Below are 23,996 nucleotides of genomic sequence, written 5' to 3' on the forward strand. Positions count from 1 at the left end.
CTTGAATTTTAAAGGGCTTACCAAGAAAACACAGAGAGTAAACGCGCTGAATCAAATCGACAAGTCTGGAGGTTTCAATGGATTTCAAACCTGATGCTAAGGCCACTAAGGCATCCCTTTCCAATGTCATTTTGCTTTGTTTTAAATTAAAATGCCACACAACCTAATTTTGTCTTTCTTAATAAGACTAGTTTAAGGGGAAACTAGACATTCCTCTAAAGTGATGGAAACACAGAGCAGTAACAATGGAGTATAGTAAAGCCAGAAAGTGAAACTGACTATCCCTGTTTCATTGTCCCAGCTGAGTGCAATAAAAACAAACAAATTAATGGTGTATTTTTTTAAATTATTTTTATTATTACACATCATAATATGATTTTCTTCTCTCTATAGAATCCCTTTAAAGCACTGAATTACCGGTGCTGCCCCAGCCCAAGAGACCACTTGTCTAAACCAGATTCTGCTTGTTTGTATTTACATGTAACAAAGCACCAGAAACATTCCCTCATTGTCAAGCACTAACTGTCGCTGGTAAATTTCAAGTCCTCTCTTCCTAAGCGGTATCAGCCAAGTCAGACCTCTCGGGCAAAATCACTAATCAGAACACCAGGGAAATAACTGCTTTAATCATTCCAGACTTGGAATAAAGATTCGGGGGGGGGGCAGAAATGGGGAAAGAAACCTAAATTAGTGCAATCAGATACTACCTCAGAAGAGGGTGGCGTTTGTGTTCTCAGAACCACAATGGAATTTATTTCTCTTACAAGATACACTCTTCCCTGCAGTGATCACTGAAGTGCCCACAGGCTTTAAGGGCAGCTGCAAAGTTACCGGAGCTCCTTGCTCTTTCCTCTGTCCTTCCCACCACCCTTTTACTAAAATAATGGATCTGGAAAGAAATCAGAGCACACACACTCTCCTCCCTCTGCAAACACAAACTGCTTTGATCAGTGGATCCATGGAAACCACAACTAACACACAAACACACACAGAGATTTGAGGGGAAAGAGAGAAGCGGCCCTATCAAACGCAGCCAACGTGAACAGGCCTAGGAGGCTCTGGGGGTTTCTCCTCTCCCGCTGGGAAGTCCTGTTTTGCAAGGGGTGGGGAAATTAATTACTGAGTTTCATTTTTTAAAAGGCAGAGAGATTAGATCATCCAACAACCCCCTCCACCCACCCTCCGGAAAAGATATCCGAGGCAGAACTTCCCCAGCGAGCCCTTCGCAGTGAGTAAGTGGGGAATTTGTGCCCACACCACGGCAGGGGGAAGAGGTTCACCGCTGGACTCAGCGAGCTCTGACGAGGCCAAAGTTAAAGCACCATCTTGTCCGTCCGCCAGTTTTAAGGTAGCCTGTAAATAATTCAGTCAGCACTTTTACACGGAGCACCCAGGGCTCAACCCGCCCCATAACTGCAGGGACCTTCCCCTTTACTCGAACAGCACAATGCCTTCTGTGTCACTCCTACAAACACAGCCCGAGCCAAACCCGGGGGGAGGGAATGGGGAATCAGGAGAGGAGAGAGGGGCGTCAGTAGCCCCTCGCACGCCCCTCTCCCGCCCCCCCGCGCGCTTACCTTCAGAGCAAATTTCTCCCCAGTCTTCTTGTTAAAGATTTCCAAAACTTTCCCGTTGATGCCCAGCCCCAGCACTTGCGTGGTGACCTTGTAATCATCCGTGATAGCATTTTTCTTGATCTGGAGGCCTGATTTCACGTTGAACTGGGGGAACTGTTGCTGGATCGGGGGGTGCTGCTGGGGCGGCGGCGGGGGCGGAGGAGGTGGGGTGGGGAACAGCACCTGCGGATTCGGGTTCGGAGAGTTGGACAGCATTGCCGCCACGCCGGGGCAGCCACAGCGGCTCCTTCCCTTGGCTCCGAGTCCCCTCCTCCCCCCACAGTGGGAAGTTTGCTCTCAACAGGCGGAGGGGAACTAAATCCCCCAGAGCTTGGAAAACGGGGGGGGGGGGGAGAGGGAGAGAGGAAACAACCGCCCCTTCTCCTGGGGAAGGCTCGGAGCCCTCAGGACTCACCCCACCCCGGGTCTCCGAAGGGGAGACGCTGCTGCCCCCCGCTCAACCCCCCCACCCCCTCCCCAGGCTCGTCCCCGCGCCTGGCTCGTTCGCTCTTTGGAACCCGAAGACAGGAAAAGGAATCGCTACAATGTATCAACCTCAGTCCCGCCCCGGGTCAGTTTCACGGCACTGATGTCACAGCCTCGCCTTGACTGGCTGCCTCTCCGTGAAGGGGCGGGCAATCCGAGGAGGGAGGGTGGAAGGAAGGAGGGGAGAAGAGATGGGGAGGGAGGAGTAAAGAAAGGCGGGGGGGAGAGAGAAGTTACACTCTGGGAAGGAACGTAAGAACTGAGGGGAATGGAAAAAGTCTGAAGAGGTTGGGGTGCGTGTTTACCCCCACCCTGCCACCCACAGGCGAGGAGATTGGGGAGAGGATCCCCCAGTGCCCTCCCCCAGGCCCCCACAGACCTGCCAGCTTTCCCTTGGCTCCTCCAACATCACCAGGTGCCAGGATTCCTTGAGATATCTCTTCCCCCCCTCCCGCCCCCATTCTAAGGAATAAAGCATTTGCAATGAGATCTGTGCTTCCTGGAGACTGGCCTTCATCTGATCAAACCATTCCACATCTGAATTGTACCATGGTCCTGATCCTGCAATGAGCTTCATGGGGTCAAACCTCTTGGCCCCATGCTGAGCGCCATAGGGATGGTTACAAGGTCATCACTCAGTTGCTGGGATTTGGGCAACAGTGAAAGCTTGGGAAATACTTAGCAAGAAGACCGGAGAGAAATTTGCTCAGGGGAGGCAGAGAAGGAGGGAGAGCCAAGGTATAGGGGGGCACTGACTTTTTGTCCTGTGTCTGGTACTGCACCGAGCACAGTGGGGTCCTGCACTATGACTGGGATTCCTTGGTGCTATGGTAATAAGAAAACAATACACAAAAGCAAACTTAGAATAAGAACCCCTTCTCATATGCCCACACTGCCTTGTCCAAATACAGAGATGTTCACCATTAAATGGAAAACAACAAGGAGAGGTTTCAGAGTAACAGCCGTGTTAGTCTGTCTTTGCAAAAAGAAAAGGAGTACGTGTGGCACCTTAGAGATTAACCAATTTATTTGAGCATGAGCTTTCATGAGCTCACGAAAGCTCATGCTCAAATAAATTGGTTAGTCTCTAAGGTGCCACAGGTACTCCTTTTCTTTTAACAAGGAGAGGGTAAAACTGACCCTTGTGCAGAAAGTCTGTATGACTACTGTGCATTAGTTCCGATCTCAAAACAGGACTTAAAGGGGACTTAAGAGGTGCACAGGCTTTGTTCTGGGCCCCACCACAGGGATGAATTTCACCCCAAAATACATGAGTACCATCAATCTTTCATTCAAGTGTCCCCCCAGTGAAGGATCAAAATCCGGAGAGTTGAATAAGGATGAGTTTTTGGAGAGCCTCTGAAAATAAGCATATGTTGATTAAAAATAAGTGGCATTTGATATACAAAAAGCCCACAGCGCAAGGAGTAGATGCTGCCCTTACACCAACACAAAGACTGCAAAAGGCAAATATTAAAAACTCTTATGCCATTGCACCCAGGCCTTTTGCATTTCAGAAAGGCCATTTTTTAGACTAGGCTGGAGCAGGTGGGGAAAGAATACCACATATTTGCACACTTGCTATTACAGGAGAAGCTGGAGAGGCTATTGGTAGCTGTCAGCTCTGCTCAGCCTTCATAAACAATGTTGTTCACTTTGTGGCTGAGTGCTTGCCAATAGACATGGAAAGAACAGCCATGAGCACTGAAGATGCTCTGTTACTCCACACAGGAAGCTGGCAGGGTGGAACAACTGCAGGAGTAAAGGTTCTGTATGAAGAGACTAGAGGGAAGAGTCTTTTCTGTGGAGACCAGAGCACAGCAAGCACCCAAAACTGCTAATAAGTGTCAGCACAGAGGCACAGAACGTCTGTGCAGCTGGCCAGAGCTTCTGCCAATCACCAGGGATGCCCCAGATTTGGGGGAGGGCCCTGCAGCTTATTCCATGCTGGTGGTGGGGTGGCAGGGATCCTCACCAAATGTTGCTCCTGTAGAGGTCCTTTTTGGATCCCGGTCCAAACTTAAGCTAACAGTCCGTAGGGGAAAGGCTTTACGTCTCATTTCGTGTAGAAGGATAGTCTAGTGGGCAGAGCTCTAATCTGGTCTTGAGGAGATAAGGATTCAACCATCAGCTCACTCACAGACCTTTCTGTGTGACCTTGGACAAGTCACTTAATCTGCCCTGCGCCTCAGTTCCCCATCCGTCAAATAGGGAAAGTATTTCTTTACCTCACAAGGGTGTTCTGAGGCAGTCAGATACTACAGCAGTGAGGGCCTTATTGTTTATTATTTGTACTATCATATTGCTGAGCACATCGTCAGCCATCTTGCCTCTCTGAATGTTCTTTTGTTGTTTTTCTACTTCCCATATAAAGCGGGAAATGAGAAATAGTGAAATCAGGGGATATTTTGCTATTTATCCAATAAAAACAAAATGCATGGTGAGAGTTCAATGCACTGCAGGCTTCTGAATGCTCGCCACGGGGATCCAGCTAACAAGCTTCACACCATTTGGAGCTTCTTCCCTGTATCCTGAAGGCATCCACAGCATTACAAATTAAAATGTCAATGGGCAAATAATTGCGTTTGCCAAAACGCCCTGTTTTTTGATGAGCGTTTATCTATAATCAATTCCCATGAAGAGAAGAGACATGAAAAATGGAGCAGGCAGACTGAGTGTCAGGGAAAGGGCAAGAGGTAAAAAACCTGTTCTTCAAAGGACATCCCACAGATAGCAAATTAACCTGCGCTTCCACGATCAGTCCAGAATTCAATAAAGAAACTAACACACCTCAGAACTGGGGCTAAACAGATAAGGAGGCCTTGCTGAGAGCCAGCTTATCATTCAGCAGCCTGGCATCTGGCAAGAGCCAGTGGAGAGTTCTTTATTCGGGGCTAAGGGGAAGGAAAGCAGAGATTTTTCCTTTATGGATGTGAAATGGATTGTACCTTAGCAGCATTTGGTATGTGGCAGCTATAGAAGAGTCACTGCCGAGCTCTATCTAAGAAACGCCTTATCTGAGTCACTAAATAATACCTAATTGTATTTATCTGTTAATTCATTCATAGGATTTACTCTGGCACTCATCACTGTGGTGCCTGATGCTCTCACCAACAGTCGTGAACGTACCTAGCTGTGACATAGGGAAGCGTTAATGTACAGAATGGGGAAATGAGGCAGAGGGCGTTGTGGTGACTTACGTGCAGTGAGAGGCAGAGCGAAGAATAGACACAGATGTCCCAGTCCAGTGCCTTAACCACAACACCATCTATGGTACAGTACTTAGGTGACCCTCATTGGCATAGTCTCTGAGCACCTCACAGTCTAACGTCTTCATCCTCACAACACCCCTGTGAGGCAGGACAGTGCTATTATCCCTAACTAAGACTACATTTACGCGGCAGCTGGGGAGTGCTTTGCAGCTCATGGAGATGTCCCTGGGCTAGCTTTAATCTGGCTAGCTTGCTAAAAAAAGCAGTGAGACTGTAGCACTGTGGTCTGCACAAGCCCACCTGACCCCCTGGATATGTACTCACTTGTGCAGCCTGCGCAGCCATGTCCTTAGTGCTATTTTTAGTGCGCCCGCTAGAATAAACCTTGTCCAAGTACGTCTTCTACATGTGCTGCAAATCACACCCCCAGCTGCAGTGTAGATGTAGCCAAAACCACTCACCCCAGGTCACACGGGGAGTCTGTAGCAGAGCAGGGAACTGAAGCCAGGTCTCCTAAGCCCCAGGCTAGTGCCCCAACCCCTGAACCATCCTTCCTGCCTGAGACCATGAGAACCAAGAATTTTTAAAATCTGGTTTACTTTCCACCATTTATGCTGGGTGGGCCTGATATTCAGAGGTGCTGTGTCCACTTTCCCTCGCTAAGCTCCTGCCCTTAATTTTCTGGAGGTGGTTCTTTTGCCACAATGAAACCAGACTGCTCAGCAGCACATCTGGGGTTCAAGGCTGATGTGTCTTTGTCACTAACACTGCAGAGGAAGTTTTAAATGGGAGAAAAGACAGTAGCATGTGAATATCAGCCCCAGGTTAAGAACCAAACCATGGCAAAGGGCTCTTAATATGGGCACAGAGACATGGCTGTTGTGTAGTCAACCCCAGCCATTCAAGAATCATGAGTCAGGCTCCCGCCAAAGTCATGAAGTTGGCTAAAAATCATGCTTTAAAAAGTAATAATTGTTGTTGTTTTTTGGTGGGGTAATTTCCCTTCTGGTGTTTGAGCCTGGAAGGGTCGCATTTGCAACCACAAGGGCTAGTAACTGAGATTTTTGTTTTTACACAAAGGCTGAGATTCTCCCATAATAACCCGCTTCCAGTAGCTGGGGTTTTAAGAAAAAACACCAAATATTGGAAGACTTGCTGTAAAATCATAAAAGCTGGCAACACTTTGGATGAGAATCAGAGAAAAGGCTCAGGGATTTTGGTACTAGAACCCATGGTTGCAGTATCCAAAGTGGCTTGCATAGACAGGGAATGTCATCCAAGGAGGAGAGCCAGCCCAAGGCCTATATGGACCACTTAACTCCCATTTGAGCCCTGTTTTGAGATCTTAGGCTTTGGGCTGGGCTCTGCACAGCAGTGAATTTCACCCTAAATTACGATGGGTTATACGAAATGGACGGACATTCCATTGCACTGTTTAATATTACATTTTTCTTTTCACAAAATGAATTGTAGATTCCATTTTAGTTCAATGCACCATTTGCCATTATTAATATCGCCCATCCCTGCTGTGCTAGGTTACGCCCAAGCCCCCTCTATTACATCCAGAGTCAGAAAAGATTAATGGTTACAAAGAAGAGCTACGCCCACAGGCAGGAATAGCATGAGGAAAGCAAGAGCAGAACTGTGACAAAGCACACCTTTGTAAACGTTCAAAACCAGCTGGACATGCACAGAAGTCCAAATAAGGTGATAATCATAGGGGCGTTTTACATCCATTTCTTGCCTACATTATAGACTGCCGTGTTCCTTATTAAGGCCTTTATCCAGCAGAGTATGTAAGCATGTGCTTAAAGTTAAGCACATGTTTATGCCCCTTTGAAGTCAGGTAAAATTTTCAACATCTAAGTCCCATTTTCAAAAGGGTCTTAGGCATTTAAGAACCTAAGCATCATTGAAAATTAGTGGATCTTAGTGTCACAAACTGCAACATGGCCAGTCAAGCCTAGTGGTTGGAGCAGGAGTCAGCACTGGATTCAGGAAACCAGTGACCAGAGCAAAGGGGGTGGACCTGGAGGCAGGAATCAAAGGCAGCAGTCAGAGCCGGGAAGCCAGTGGGGAAGCAGGTCTGGAAACAAGGCAGGCTCAGGGCTAGAGCAAGACAAACAGGAACGATCACAGCTGCAGGGACATGCATTGAGCTACCAGAGATCAGCTGTTGGGCTTAAGAGTGGGCTTGCTGACTTCCTCAGCCAATCAGACAGAGTGGTCAATCAGGCAGCCCTGCTGGGACTCATCTGTGTTCATAGGCTTCTTGGAGACTAGGCAGGTGGAGCGGCCAGTCCTAATTCTTGACAGTGAGATGCCTATGAAATCAGTGGAAATGAGAAGCCTAAATATCTTTTGAAGATCTAGGCCCAAGTCACTTATGAAAATAGACTTTCAGAGACAAAATCACTTCGGCACTTTTGAGAATTTTACCCACTGAAACTACTCCCGTGTTTAGCTATACATGGCTCCTCAATGCTTGACTTGATCTGGTCCTCTGTGTCTAATGATTTTTTTTTTAACACTGTCGGGGTTGCTCACAGACTTCATGAAAACAATGCACGTTGCCAAATTGATTTTACAGGAAGCTTGAACCTCAGTGACTTGTGATTCCTAAACAAGGGTGCATCAGTAAATGGGATTTGCACCTGATTCCAGCAGATGAAACCACTGTCAGCCACTCATCTCACAGCATCACTATTATTCACTGAAACACGAAACAATAAAACACTCATCCTTAGTTATAAAATGTAAGTTTGTTCAGTTATCACCCTGGTCAATAGAGCACAAAAGTTATCGCGGTCTGCTGGCCTGTAAGAAGTGTCTCGTGAGGGTCCATTTCCATGTGGACATGTATCCATATCACAAAAAAACAGTCACTGGTTGAACCCAAGTGGGCAGTCTCAGGGACAGATGGGGCCCTGGAGACCAAACTTCGCACTTACGTCTCCATCTCAGGTGCTATATTTAACCAGACATAAAGAGCACATATTTCCAATCTGAGTGACTTTTATTCTATTTTAAACTGAGGGAGAACAACAGCATGAGAAAGAACAGAAGTAAAGTCCTCATGAGAGAGAGCACATCGTGCCTGTCGCCTTTGCAACATGCTGCATCTGACCTGAACCCAAAATGGCAGCTGCTTCCAGCAGAAAACAGAGATCTAGAACGTTAAAGGAGACAGAAAACCAAATTGTAGCTTACACAGCTACATACACTTCCTCATGACAAGAGAAGCTTGCATTGCCTATGTGATACCTGTCCTGTAAACAAAGGACTTAATTTCCCATTACTGTCAACTCAGCACCTTCCATGAACAATACATTCCTTCCAGGTTTTAAAACCACACCAATAAAATAAATCCACTGATTTGTAAAGATGCATTACGATTTTACAAAAGCCTGACTTTTCCTAGGAAAGCTGATCTATGATTGGTTGAAGCAAACAACAGGCCTAATCTCATCAAAATGCATCAGGTCAGTAATGACAGACTGAGCAGCTGTCACTCCATTGCAGCAGCATCCATGGACTGGCCGAGTGATTAAATCTACACCAGTCACTAAGCAGCATTATAAATAAGATCTTTGTCAGGGAATCAATGTCTTCCACTTTGAAGATCTGGGTTTTGCCATGAAACCTACAGAGCAGCAGGAGAATATTACCACTTAAGTTAATTTTCACCTACTGGGAAACCTGATGAATTCCAAGCTTGTAGTTGTCTCACAGAATCTTCGTTTCAATCAAGATTTTTTTTTTCTGCTTCCTTCACCCTGACTATCAAGTTTTTTTATTGTTTTGTTTTTTGTGGGCGGGTTAAATGTCAACTGACTTTATAGCAATGCAATTCAGAGATTAAAGACACTTTAACAGTTCACTGGGTTTTTCCTGCTGTCTGCCTCCCTTGAGTCAGACGACTTTCATTAGATGCTGTGGGAGTTATCCATGGAGCCAGAGTTTCTCTCAGTAAAAGTATCTGGGGGCGAAGAAAACTGATTGACTAATTTCCCTTCCTCCACTCCCTCAATCCCCAACTACACTTACCTTTTATTCAGCTCAATAGCCTGTCCCAAAGATCCAGCACTAGTCAAGATACAGTTTGGGAATGCAGGGTTTGCATGAATGGATAGACCCTGGATTAGTATTTCTAGGCCCCACCTGAGCACAGGGCCCTGTTGTGCTGGGTGAAAGAGCACACTACTGCCCTAAACAGTTTTTGATCTTAATTTAGACGAAGGGGGTGAGATGGGAGTTATTATCTCCCCCAGTTTAGAGATGGAGGATTGGTATACTAGGAGATTAAATAACATGCCCAAGGTCACCCAGGGAATCTATCGCAGAGCCAAGAACTGAATCCACATCTCCTATGTCCCAATGTTGTGCCTTAACCAGGTGACTATCCTTTCTGCCATTGAGCCGTTGAATCCAGCACCTTGCCTCCATCAGTGGCTGTGCTGATTCTTCAGAGGAAGGTGAAATGCATCTGGGATCCAGGTGCCTGCTGACTTTAATAAGGATGCAGGAGTTTCCTGAGGGGGAACACTGGCAAGCCTGGAGATGCTGGCTGCATGAACCAGAGTTTGTATTAACCCCAAACATGCCAATCCCCAGGAGGGATCCATCCACCACATGACACAATCATAGACTCTTCTTTAAAATTCACCCACAGTATTTGACTGCCTGACAAAGGCTGCTCCCCCTCCTCATGCAAATCCTGCAAAAGCCTCTCAGCATCACGAAATGGACAGTCTTACTGCAATATTTCCACATAATAGCGGGAAGGTGAAGGTCTTCAGTATATCTCTACCAAGCAATCTCAGTGTGGATAGAGATTTACATACTGATAGATAGCTTCCTTTGTGAATCCATTGCTAGCCCCCCCCTCCCAAAAGTGGGGGCACTAGCATCTTTTAAGGAAGGGATAATTTTGCTTCTAAGTTTATGCTCCAATGATCACAAGCTGGGAAAGATTTCTGCCAGGGAAACTCAAGACTCAGTCACTCACTAGGTATAAAAATCTAAAGACAATGATATCAGAGTGGTTAAGGGAGAATGGCCCCATTGAGTCTGTTCCCGTGCCTGGTCAGGACTTAGTCCTCTGATAAAGGACATGTCATGCTACTCTCCATATTGCATTATACAGAACCTAAAGGATCCCAAAGCACGTTACAAACAAACTGTACACAGAGCACCTCTTCATCCTCTGCTGAAATGTAGCCACCTCTGGATGGAGCACAGCTGCTGTTTAACAGCACACAGCAACACTACGCAGTGGTTTAGGTTGGGAAGTGAAGAATGCCATAACCAAGGGTGATATAGTTAGCTTAATTGGAATTGGGTTAATATCTCTAGTAATATGTGCCATGTGATATTCAGTTATCCCAACTGGCTGTTGCCCCAGATTCACGTCTAATCCCATTACATCAGTTACGGCTTCAGTGGTTAACAAACTATCCACCAGGTGGCACCAAAAAGCAAGCAATGGTGCCAATCTGCATGAGAGAGTCAGAAAGGACTACTTCATCATCATCATCATCATCACTGTGCTTCATGTCTGCTGTCACAATAAAACATCTCTCCACCAGCAACACAGAATCCTAGAAATCTAGGGCTGAGCTCATCTTAGTCCATCTCCTTGTGCCATGGCAGGATCAGGACCAGGATCAAGTAAACCTAGACCATCCCTGACAGGTGTTTGTCTAACCTGGTCTTAAAAACTCCAGTGACTAGGTTTCCACACCTCCAGAGCTTAACTATCCTGATGTTAAAATAAAAGAAGGACGTGTGGCACCTTAGAGACTAACCAATTTATTTGAGCATAAGCTTTCGCGAGCTACAGCTCACTTCATCACACTGCAGAATGTTCTGCAGTTTCCACGGTATGCATCCGATGAAGTGAGCTGTAGCTCGCGAAAGCTTATGCTCAAATAAATTGGTTAGTCTCTAAGGTGCTACAAGTACTCCTTTTCTTTTTGCGAATACAGACTAACACGGCTGTTACTCTAAAACCTCTCCTGATGTTAGAAAGATTTTCCTAATATCTAACCTAAATCTCCTTGCTGCAGATTAAGCCCATTACTTCTTGTCCTACCTTCAGTGAACATGGAGAATGATTTCTCTCTCTCCTCTTTATAATAGCCCTTAACAGAGTGGAAGACTGTTATCAGGTCCCCCCTCTGTCTTTGTTTCTCAAGACTAACCGTGCCCAGTTTTTTTAACCTTTCCTCATAGGTCAGGTTTTCTAAACCTTTGATCATTTTTGTTGCTGTCTTCTGGACTTTCTCCAGTTTGTCCACCTCTCTTCGTGTGGTGCCCAGAAATGGATACAGTACTCCGGCCGAGAACTCAGCAGTGCCAAGCAGAGTGAGTCAGTTACCTCCTGTTCTCACATACTCCTGTATATATATGGCTCTCCCTTCCCCATTATGTTGACATCCTAATGCAAAAGAATGACTACAGCACTTCCCATGACTCTGTGTTGCTGGTGACCCCATTAACACTGGACTGGGATTCAGGAATTGCAGCTCATCAGGAGAAATAACCAATCCACAGCGATCTTGAAAAGGGATCTCTCCATTTTATTACGGGCCTTGAACAACCGGGCTCAACCTGTGGTCAGCCAGTGTCCTGGATGAAGCACTCAACTACTCTGGCCACCAGACCACACTCAGGGAAGCACTGATGTATGCCATATCACATGAGAGGAACAGCCGTGTTAGTCTGTATTCGCAAAAAGAAAAGGAGTACTTGTGGCACCTTAGAGACTAACCAATTTATTTGAGCATGAGCTTTCGTGAGCTACAGCTCACTTCATCGGATGCTACTGCAGTTTCCATGGTATGCATCCGATGAAGTGAGCTGTAGCTCACGAAAGCTTATGCTCAAATAAATTGGTTAGTCTCTAAGGTGCCACAAGTACTCCTTTTATATCACATGAGAGTAATCCTACCTGAGAAACCTCCTTACCTTTCACAATCCTCCCCAACCCCTGTGTAATTCAAGGAAGAATGAGCATTTCAAGACCTTCTGGATTAAACTGATTTTCTGATGACAAAAGGGGCATGTCATTTTACTTCCCATTCTGGTTTCACAATGAACCAGAAGCAATTTCCTTTTCTTCCCTATGGACTCAGTTCAGGCATCACACTGACCTTTAGCAAGAAACATCCCAATTGTCTACAGGGATGGAAAGGACAGGGAAGGAGAGGAAGCAGATAACTAATGCTAATAGAAATACAGAACTCACCCACTTTCCAGCTAAGAGTTTCAGAGGATTCTGTTCCTCGGTGCGTCCAATCAGATATAAAAAACAGGCATCAGGTGATCTGCCCAGATCTCATCCATCCTACATATTATTCATATGTTATATACAAAGACCGTGGCCTTTGCTCCCTTCTCCCAGTGATACCATTGATTTAGCGCCACAAAGAATTTAGTCGTGAACTTTTCAGACTGTGCATTTCAGCATGTGTTCCATGCAGCACGTGACAGACAAGTCCCTCTGCTTTCCACCACAAGCCTCTCCCCTCCATGAAATAGTGTGAGCGAGACCACAGGAAGCCTTGTTGGATGGCTGTCGTGCTGTGCAACAAGGAAGGCCAAGCTCCCGGAACAGTCTGCAGAGTGCAGCACAGTTATGTACCACATGCATCTGAAACAAACTCATGTCACAGCTCCAGGAACAAACAGCAGGGAAATAGCCCTAAAAATAGGAAATCATCTCACGGATACAATTTTCATTTGGACATTAAAACTGCACATCAGCTGCTTTGGTTCTTCTTTTGGTTAGCTGTGGGTTCTTTTTTTCTCCCCTTTGTATTGGACATGACTGACTGCAGTTCTCAGGAAAGACCAAGAAGCTAAAGTTGTGACTGGGGGGCATGGGGAGGAGGAGGAGGGAATTGTTTGCATGGATGTGAAGTTAGAGCAAGGATGCAGACTTGGAGATGCGTGCGAATCGGTGTGTATGGAGTGTAAGGATGTATGTGTTTCTATCTAGCCATGTCCCATGCTCACCACAGTAAGACGCTGACAGTAGGTTGCTGATTGGCCTATGTGGGCCATTCCAGGATAGCTTTTATTTAAAGTGCTACAATTTCAGAAGCCAGACAGGAAAAAAAAGTAGCATTTATGGACGGGCCTGTATGGATCCCATATTGCTTCCTGTCCTCAGAGGATATCAGCTGGCAGAAGGCGTTGGGAGCTCACAATATTCTAAACAACGGAGTTACGCTGTCATGAAATCTGTGGTCGTTGAGATGCTGCCAACTAGTGGCAGGGGGTGAGGAGGGAAGAGTGAAAGAGGCAGAGAAGGGAAAATTCTGCTGCTGGTTCCACCACTGCTTCCCCACTGAAGTTAAGGCACCGTGCATCTAAGAACAGAATCTAGTTCAGAGGGTTAGGTTGCTGGTAACCTGACTAAAATACCCATCCCTTTGGTCACTGACGAAAATGCACCAACCTAAAATTTGCAGTTTGAAAGCAGTTCATTGGTTCATTCACAAACCATTGGAAAAGAAACAATCCGCAAATAGCAAAGTCAGTTTTCTTCAGTTGCTGTAGGTCCTGCCTCCACCCTCCAGTGCCTGCTGGAAAGACTGTGGGAGGCAGGGAGGGGTCTATACCCTAGAGAGCGCTCTTAACATGCCTCATTCTTAAAGGGCACTTACTCTCTGTGGGTGACCACCCAGCCTGAACCACGGAGTCAGAAATATGGAGCAGAGATTGATTGGCCAATGCATTTGGGGGAAAAGGCCAGCTGGTGCTCGGAAAGAGCTCCTCTGTTTGTCTGCTGACTGTGCTACAGGGAAAAGTCCAGCAGGGGTGGGGGGTCATGCCTTGTATTTCCCTGCCTTATCCCTGGATGAAGTTATTCCCCCGAATAGGAAGAAAATGGCCCTCACAGGCACCCAGATACAGTCCAGTCATGCGGGGCTACATAGGCTACTGTAGTCGCCTGTACGTGGTCACAATAAAAGATTCCAAAAGAAATAAAGCCCCCAGGCTTCCCAGGCTGTCTGCCCCTCTCTTCATTTCAATGGGCAAATCCCTGCACCATAAGGGGCAGAGCCTGAACAAATCTTTCCTCTGCTCTTTCCTCCCCAAAGACCCCCAGTAACTGTGCCCTGTGGCACATGGTCAGGCTGGTGACAGGGCTCCATGGGAATTGTGACTCTCGCTGGGTTCACATGCCCTTTGCTTTAGGATTCAGGGGGCGAACAAGCCAAAAGCCTCCCATTCAAACAGAGCACAAATCTCAGAGTTTCCCCTGTTCTTGCCATAAAATTGCCCTGGCTCAGTTCAAAGGACTGGTGAATCTCAGGGAGCCTCTTGGCAAACCTGGGCTGAGTTTCTGCTTTACAGAAAAAAACCCCAAACTGGATTCAGGGTTTTCAGTTTTCTCCTGCCCCAGCCAAAAATCCCAGTCGACTGCCATTCTCTTACTTTAACCACCAGAGGGTGATATCACTTCAGCTCTGAGACTGTCCTATGGTCTTGTGGGATCATTTGATTCCAGGCGACTTCACCAACAGGTATATAATCACTTAAGGAATCATCACATTATTCAGAAACTGCCTTAAATTTCTTCATGGATTCTAGTTTTACACCTGGTGGACATGAAGCAATCCCAAACCATTTTGACAAGTGCATCACAGGCATCACACAAGAGATCTTTCTTCACACCTAGATGCTAAACTATCTTATCCCTTTGCCTAGATCTGTCAGTACCTGCAGCCCTGGGGACATTCGCCTTCTGTTGATCCACAGAGCAGGTACAATGTTATGCAGCAGGTTTGGAGAGGAAAGATAGTCTATTGTTATAGCACTAGACTGGACCTCTCGGTTCCTTTCCTAGCTCTTGGCAAGTCACTCGGGAGCAGATCCTCAGAGGTATTTAGGCACTTATCTCTCATCAATTTCACAGGGAGTCTGGTGATTCTATACCTTTGAGGAGCTGGGCTCTCAGTGCCTCTGTTCCCCATCTGCAGAATGGACACATTCATACCCCAAGACTTGTCTCACTATGTGTTTGGACAATGTGTAGCACACTGGGATCCTGGAGCGGGGTTGGGGCTTCTAGGCACTATTGTAATTCAAATGTTCACTTCTTACCACTGTGCTGTAATACTCTTCGGAAGAGAAAAATCCTGCAGGCTGATGGGGGGAGTTCAGGCTTGGCCTCTCTGCTGAGGGGGCCAGCTGTGAGGGCGTTTTCCATGGCACCGGGTACCTGGCCACAGCACAGGCTTCCCAGGTTGGGCCGCTGGTGTAAAATCTGTACCTGCTGCTGTAAATAAGCCCTGAGCATCTCTTTGCATGTCAGTTCCCCCCCCCCCCCACCGAAATGTCCCCAGCTCACGAGGAACTGGACTGACATTATAATTGCTCAAGGCCCAGGGGGCTGTGGCGGATTAAAAGTTCTGACAATTTTTAACTCAACTGGGGGGGCGGGGGGAGGGGGGAGTCAGAAAGGTATGCTCTAGTTAGTGCAAACCAGCATTATTTCGGGGCAAGTTCCATGGCTGTGCTCTGTACAGGAGGACAGACTAGATGATCACAGTGGTCCCTTGTGGCCTTAGAACCGACAAACGATTCATCTCAGAGGCCGCACCAACCCGCTTTCAGAAGGGAGCATGGGGGCTTGACTGGAAGCAGTGCTGTGGTGGTGAAAGGTTCCTAATGCCAAGCCCCGGCCCGAGCCATACAGCCCTCTCTCATGTTATTAAGAGCCGTTTGCTCCCTGCGGTAATCCTAATCCTGCAGACACGTCTGAGAACGGGGCAATCCTGAAGTTTGGGGAGCTATTTCCAGGTTACACATAAAACAATCAGGATCTGTCTGCTGCTTAGCTGTGCTCTCCTTCCCCACCCTAAGGAGTTGGACACTCTCTGTGCACTGTTTTTTGCTCTTTTCAAAGTATTAGAAGGGTGGGAGTGATTACTATCAAATGCTGAAATGCCTAGATACTCTGAAATCTCTCTCTCGATGGCATTTCTGATCAGAGAATCCTAGAAGTTAGAGATGGAAAAACGCTATTAGATCATCAACCCATCATCCTGAGTCTACTGAAGGAATGTTTCTTTCAGCACGTCCATCCCCAGCTAATCTAGCTATTTCAGCGTTAGCTAGTAAAAAATAACCCCCAAACCGCCATCCATCAGTGGCTTCTAATGCCTTATTTCTGGGAGGGGCTATTCTGTACCTGCTCCCGAAGGATGGATTGGCTGATATGATAGATCTTTCCCATCTCTAGCTTCAAGGCCTTTGTGATTAGAAAACTCATAAACGGAGCAGCCTGCTAGGAGATAGATAGGTAACTCCTAGGATTCTATTATAGAAATATAGACCGACTGAAATACTGGAGGACAGATATACAGATACTTAACTTCTAGGATCCCAGAGACAGAGAGTCAATACTTATCCTGAGAAATGGCTGTATGGGCGATAATTTAATTATCTGATATGTCTTGCCCCTGGCTTTTTGGACTCTCATCTCAACACTGCCCCCTTCCCCCACCATGCAGGCTGTTCTGTCCTCAATGCGATTCCTCCCCAGTGATTAGTAAAAACCCCAGCCACACCTAGGAACACAGGAACCAATTGAATAGTGTGACTTCCACTCCAGGCCCATTAGAATAATTTATAAGGATGTGGATTTCAATGAGAGGAAGCTATCGTTTCCCGCCTCCCTCTCCTAACTCCCCAGCAGGGAAAAGAAACGGCTGGCAGCAAGCTCAGCCTTTATATCCTCCTAACACAACTGGCTGATCTGCAAAAGCACTTTGCCAGGCGAGCCGTAAACTAGATTATTATTTGATTACAGCAGAGTTATAGGGAGGGAAAAGGCCCTCGTGGCTCAGGGTAATGATTGCTAAGGCTGTATGTATGCAGCTCATATCCTTGGGTACATCTGTGCATGTATGAGACTGGTGACAAGCTTTCCAACCTAAAAAATGATAATGTATTTAAATAACCCTGCATGCTTTCAGGACAGAGCAAACTGAGTTGAAGAAATATTGTAAAATCCCATTAAATCTATTAAAGTCCTTCTTAGGGTAATGAGAGGATTGGAATGCTGCAATAAGCACAGGAGGTGGTGCTGGGAAAGCTTGCTGCTAAATGTACTGTCTGTGGTTATCCTTTTTCAGTAAAATGTGGAGAGTGTCATGTAGTTATCTGTTTCAGAGGAACAGCCGTGTTAGTCTGTATTCGCAAAAAGAAAAGGAGTACTTGTGGCACCTTAGAGACTAACCAATTTATTTGAGCATGAGCTTTCGTGAGCTACAGCTCACTTCATCAGATGCATACCGTGGAAACTGCAGCAGACTTTATATACACACAGAGAATATGAAACAATACCTCCTCCCACCCCACTGTCCTGCTGGTAATAGCTTATCTAAAGTGATCAACAGGTGGGCCATTTCCAGCACAAATCCAGGTTTTCTCACCCTCCACCCCCCCACACAAATTCACTCTCCTGCTGGTGCTAGCCCATCCAAAGTGACAACTCTTTACATAATCAAGTCGGGCTATTTCCTGCATAGATCCAGGTTTTCTCACATCCCCTCCACCCCCATACACACACAAACTCACTCTCCTGCTGGTAATAGCTCATCTAAACTGACCACTCTCCAAGTTTAAATCCAAGTTAAACCAGAACATCGGGGGGGGGGGGTAGGAAAAAACAAGAGGAAACAGGCTACCTTGCATAATGACTTAGCCACTCCCAGTCTCTATTTAAGCCTAAATTAATAGTATCCAATTTGCAAATGAATTCCAATTCAGCAGTTTCTCGCTGGAGTCTGGATTTGAAGTTTTTTTGTTTTAAGATAGCGACCTTCATGTCTGTGATTGCGTGACCAGAGAGATTGAAGTGTTCTCCGACTGGTTTATGAATGTTATAATTCTTGACATCTGATTTGTGTCCATTTATTCTTTTACGTAGAGACTGTCCAGTTTGACCAATGTACATGGCAGAGGGGCATTGCTGGCACATGATGGCATATATCACATTGGTGGATGTGCAGGTGAATGAGCCTCTGATAGTGTGGCTGATGTTATTAGGCCCTGTGATGGTGTCCCCTGAATAGATATGTGGGCACAATTGGCAACGGGCTTTGTTGCAAGGATAAGTTCCTGGGTTAGTGGTTCTGTTGTGTGGTATGTGGTTGTTGGTGAGTATTTGCTTCAGGTTGCGGGGCTGTCTGTAGGCAAGGACTGGCCTGTCTCCCAAGACTTGTGAGAGTGTTGGGTCATCCTTTAGGATAGGTTGTAGATCCTTCATAATGCGTTGGAGGGGTTTTAGTTGGGGGCTGAAGGTGACCGCTAGTGGCGTTCTGTTATTTTCTTTGTTAGGCCTGTCATGTAGTAGGTAACTTCTGGGAACTCTTCTGGCTCTATCAATCTGTTTCTTTACTTCTGCAGGTGGGTATTGTAGTTGTAAGAAAGCTTGACAGAGATCTTGTAGGTGTTTGTCTCTGTCTGAGGGGTTGGAGCAAATGCGGTTGTATCGCAGAGCTTGGCTGTAGACGATGGATCGTGTGGTGTGGTCAGGGTGAAAGCTGGAGGCATGCAGGTAGGAATAGCGGTCAGTAGGTTTCCGGTATAGGGTGGTGTTTATGTGGCCATTGTTTATTAGCACTGTAGTGTCCAGGAAGTGGATCTCTTGTGTGGACTGGACCAGGCTGAGGTTGGTGGTGGGATGGAAATTGTTGAAATCATGGTGGAATTCCTCAAGGGCTTCTTTTCCATGGGTCCAGATGATGAAGATGTCATCAATATAGCGCAAGTAGAGTAGGGGCTTTAGGGGACGAGAGCTGAGGAAGCGTTGTTCTAAATCAGCCATAAAAATGTTGGCATACTGTGGGGCCATGCGGGTACCCATAGCAGTGCCGCTGATCTGAAGGTATACATTGTCCCCAAATGTGAAATAGTTATGGGTAAGGACAAAGTCACAAAGTTCAGCCACCAGGTTAGCCGTGACATTATCGGGGATAGTGTTCTTGACGGCTTGTAGTCCATCTTTGTGTGGAATGTTGGTGTAGAGGGCTTCTACATCCATAGTAGCCAGGATGGTGTTATCAGGAAGATCACCAATGGATTGAATTCAGAGGAACAGCCGTGTTAGTCTGTATTCGCAAAAAGAAAAGGAGTACTTGTGGCACCTTAGAGACTAACCAATTTATTTGAGCATGAGCTTTCGTGAGCTACAGCTCACTTCATCAGATGTTTACCGTGGAAACTGCAGCAGACTTTATATACACACAGAGAATATGAAGTGGGAGGAGGTATTGTTTCATATTCTCTGTGTGTATATAAAGTCTGCTGCAGTTTCCACGGTAAACATCTGATGAAGTGAGCTGTAGCTCACGAAAGCTCATGCTCAAATAAATTGGTTAGTCTCTAAGGTGCCACAAGTACTCCTTTTCTCAATGGATTGAAGTTTCCTCAGGAAGTCAGTGGTGTCTCGAAGGTAGCTGGGAGTGCTGGTAGCGTAGGGCCTGAGGAGGGAGTCTACATAGCCAGACAATCCTGCTGTCAGGGTGCCAATGCCTGAGATGATGGGGCGCCCAGGATTTCCAGGTTTATGGATCTTGGGTAGTAGATAGAATATCCCAGGTCGGGGTTCCAGGGGTGTGTCTGTGCGGATTTGATCTTGTGCTTTTTCAGGAAGTTTCTTGAGCAAATGCTGTAGTTGCTTTTGGTAACTCTCAGTGGGATCATAGGGTAATGGCTTGTAGAAACTCGTGATGGAGAGCTGCCGAGCAGCCTCTTGTTCATATTCCGACCTATTCATGATGACAACAGCACCTCCTTTGTCAGCCTTTTTGATTATGATGTCAGAGTTGTTTCTGAGGCTGTGGATGGCATTGCGTTCCGCATGGCTGAGGTTATGGGGCAAGTGATGCTGCTTTTCCACAATTTCAGCCCGTGCACGTCGGCGGAAGCACTCTATGTAGAAGTCCAGTCTGCTGTTTCGACCTTCAGGAGGAGTCCATCTAGAATCCCTCTTTCTGTAGTGTTGGCAGGGAGACCTCTGTGGATTAGTATGTTGTTCAGAGGTATTTTGGAAATATTCCTTGAGACGGAGACGTCGAAAATAGGATTCTAGGTCACCACAGAACTGTATCATGTTCGTGGGGGTGGAGGGGCAGAAGGAGAGGCCCCGAGATAGAACAGCTGCTTCTGCTGGGCTGAGAGTATAGTTGGATAGGTTAACAATATTGCTAGGTGGGGTGAGGGAACCATTGCTGTGGCCCCTTGTAGCATGTAGTAGTTTAGGAAGTTTAGTGTCCTTTTTCTTTTGTAGAGAAGCAAAGTGTGCGTTGTAAATGGCTTGTCTAGTTTTAGTAAAATCCAGCCACGAGGAAGTTTGTGTGGAAGGTTGGTTCTTTATGAGAGTATCCATTTTTGAGAGCTCATTCTTAATCTTTCCCTGTTTGCTGTAGAGGATCTTGATCAGGTGATTCCGCAGTTTCTTTGAGAGCGTCAGGCACAAGCTGTCAGCATAGTCTATGTGGTATGTAGATTGTAATGGATTTTTTTACCTTCAGTCCTTTTGGTACGATGTCCATCTGTTTGCATTTGGAAAGGAAGATGATGTCTGTCTGTATCTGTACAACTGTGTAAATGAGACAAACGTATTCATCCCTGATGCTGCTGTGCTGCCCCGCACTTCCATCTTGTCAGATCGCACAGGCAAAGCAGAGTCTAGATGGTTTGTTCCTTGACTGCCAAAGAACACTTAGGGCACTGCAAAAAGTGGGATTGGTGAATCAGAACCAAACCAGCCAGCTTCATTCCAATTACTTGCTTCCAAACTAAATTCCCCGAGTTGTTTTAATTGCACACAGCAATTCCTCTTCACAGCCTGCTCTAAACTTTTGTGTAGTGTTGTTGCATGCTGTTAAACAGCTGCTGTGTTCCTCCCCAGAAGTGGTGGCATTTTAGTGCTGAGTGAAATGTTCTTCATGTATGGTTTGTGTGTCCATTTAGAAAGAATTTTGGGATGAAAGGAACTATTATAACCTGGACATATTGCCTGGAAAGTAATTGAGACTGACAGATGTACAGAAACACCCTCAGACTAAGAAATGAATCATGAGACCACAGTCTAGCAGGGAGATCTTTTTTACAAAGGAAATTTTTCCTATTATAAAAAACATATTCAAGGTCTTTGGGTTTTTTACTATATATTTGTACAGCAACTTGCAAAATAAGGCCTCAGCCAATTTGGGGCCCCCATCAGTCCTACCATGGTATAAATATTACTTAGTAACATCCGACTTAATCCTAAATCCATTTATCCGTGTTGTGTGGGTTTTTCCATCATAATTTTTCTTATTGTGTTTGCATTCTACAAAAGGGACTTGTGTTCGATCACAAGAATTGCAGAAGAGCAAGTAGTAAACAGCCCCAGGACATTTGCTTTCAGCTCCTGACCTGTCAGCAGTGCATCAGGTGAGGAGGACTGAACTTATCAAGACTAAGATTTTCAGAGGGGCCTAAGGGAAATAGGGCCAGATTTTTATAGGTATTTAGGAGTTTAAATATCCTGATAGGCACATTTAAAAATCCCACTGGGCACTTATCTGCTTCTTTAGGTAACCAAGTACCTTTAAAAATCTGGCTCTTAGCTACCCAAATCCCCTTGAATTTCAGTGGAACATGGGTGCCTAATTCCCTTAAGATCCTTCGAAAAATCCCACTTCTATATTTTTTATATTGGCACTTATCACTAGTATTCAAGTATTGTGACGGTCTTATTTGGCTGACAGTACCAAAGTAGGCGCTCACTAATTGCTGGAAGTAGTCTATAACTGTAAAGCAGGGGTTCTCCTTTTTATTTCTGAGCCCCCCCCCGCCCCCCATCCCACACATGCTATAAAAACTCCATGGCCCATCTGTGCCACAACAACTGTTTTTCTGCATATAAAAGTCAAGGGTGCAAAGCAGAGCAATTGCCCATGGCCCCAAGCCACAGGGTACCCACAAAGCTACAATGCTCAGGCTTCAGCTTCTGTCCCAGGTGACAGGGCTCAGGGCCCCAGGCTTCAGCCCCATGCAGTGGGGCTTTGGCTTTCTGCCCTGGGCCCCAGCGAGTTAATCCTAGCCCTGATTGGCGGACCCCCTGAAACCTGCTTGCGGCCCCCCAGAGGGCCCCAGACTCCTGGTTGAGAACCACTGTATTACAGGTTTCAGAGTAGCAGCCGTGTTAGTCTGTATTCGCAAAAAGAAAAGGAGGACTTGTGGCACCTTAGAGATTAACAAATTTATTTGAGCATAAGCTTTTGTGAGCTACAGCTCACTTCATCGGATGCATTCAGTGGACTGTCCGATGAAGTGAGCTGTAGCTCATGAAAGCTTATGCTCAAATAAATTTGTTAGTCTCTAAGGTGCCACAAGTCCTCCTTTTCTTTTTACTGTATTACAGGTTATTATAGCCTATGCTTTCTCTTCAGTGTAGCTGCTTCAAGGAACTTTTCCCTGCAGGGCCTCCTGTATCTCTGCCCCTAGTTCCCTCTGCCTAACAGAGCGATATTCACATCATTTCATGCTGCTGGATTGGAGCAAACAGGATCCATCTGGTCTGACACAAGAGTGAGTCAGCAGAAGTCACCCTGTATGTATACAGTGTCCTAGTACCTGAAATCAGAATGACTCAGAAGCTCCCTGTATCTCCAGGCTGATCCTAGACTGCATTTTCAGGCACTATACAATAATAATAGACCCTCCCGCCCAACTACGGTAGAATCAGAAAATGTCTCTAGCTGGCATTATGCTGCGGTGTGCATCTTGCTGGAAACCTGACCTATTCGGAGGCTCCTCTTTTTTAACACCATCCTACCATGACAGGATGAGAAAGAGAAATGGATGCCTGGCATTCAGTTTTGTGTCAGGAATGGTTCTAAGAGCAACGGAGTTTGGCTTCTCATCAGTAAATTAGTGAGCTGGCAGGGTCCAGAATTACTCGCATGTCAGAGTAAAACAGTTTGCAGGATCCATCAGGCTGAGCATTCTCCGACTGGCTGGCAGAGCCCATAAGTGAATGTCACGCCACGGAATATTGTTCAGGATTAAATCCATTTGATTAATGGGTACGAGACTGCGACAGCATCCTGAATTCCTCTTTCCACCCCCTCTTGGGGAGGCTGTTGCTCTCGCTGCACTTATCTCCTGACTGTGCCAGTGCGGAGGGTACAGAGAAGGCGTTTGAACTGATCCAGCTGGTCACATTACGCTGACGGTGACTCACACTGTGCCACTAATAAGGGGAAGTTTCTTAAAGGCCTTATTCAGGTCACGTGTATGCTACGGAGACTATGGCAACGTAGCCATGGCACCGTACCTAGGCTGGCATCACCCCATAGTGTGGACACAGAAGGACACCAGCTCCCCAAGCAATGCCAGCTAGGAGGACAAAAGCATTCTCCCCTCGTCCTGCTTGGGGTTAGGGCAGCGTAGTTACGGGGCTCAGGGGTGTAGATTTTTCACACTCCTGAGCCTGGAGCTACGTCAGCCTACGGTTTAAGTGTAGCCCAGGCTTCAGGCAGAACATTCCCACTGAGGAAGGACCGAGGGGCAAATCCTCAAGTGTTTACTTATTTCTTACTCAAGCAAAATGGCCACTGACTCCAGGGAGAGCTTGACCACAGTCAAAACTAAACTCAAAAAGAGC

The 23,996-nt window shown here is 46.3% G+C and overlaps 1 protein-coding gene across 1 annotated transcript in view; it reads right to left on the reverse strand.

The window, feature by feature from the left end:
• The window catches only part of MAPKAPK2 (MAPK activated protein kinase 2), a 78,448-nt gene extending 76,388 nt beyond the window's left edge, over positions 1-2,060 (reverse strand). The window contains exon 1 of the mRNA XM_048826937.2: positions 1,578-2,060. Within this exon, the coding sequence (XP_048682894.1) occupies positions 1,578-1,832 (255 nt within the window). The 5' untranslated portion in view covers positions 1,833-2,060. The remainder of the gene's footprint in view (positions 1-1,577) is intronic.
• Between the last annotated feature and the right edge of the window lie 21,936 nt (positions 2,061-23,996).

This window comes from Caretta caretta, chromosome 21 (assembly GCF_965140235.1).
Source record: "Caretta caretta isolate rCarCar2 chromosome 21, rCarCar1.hap1, whole genome shotgun sequence".
Taxonomy (NCBI): domain Eukaryota; kingdom Metazoa; phylum Chordata; order Testudines; family Cheloniidae; genus Caretta; species Caretta caretta.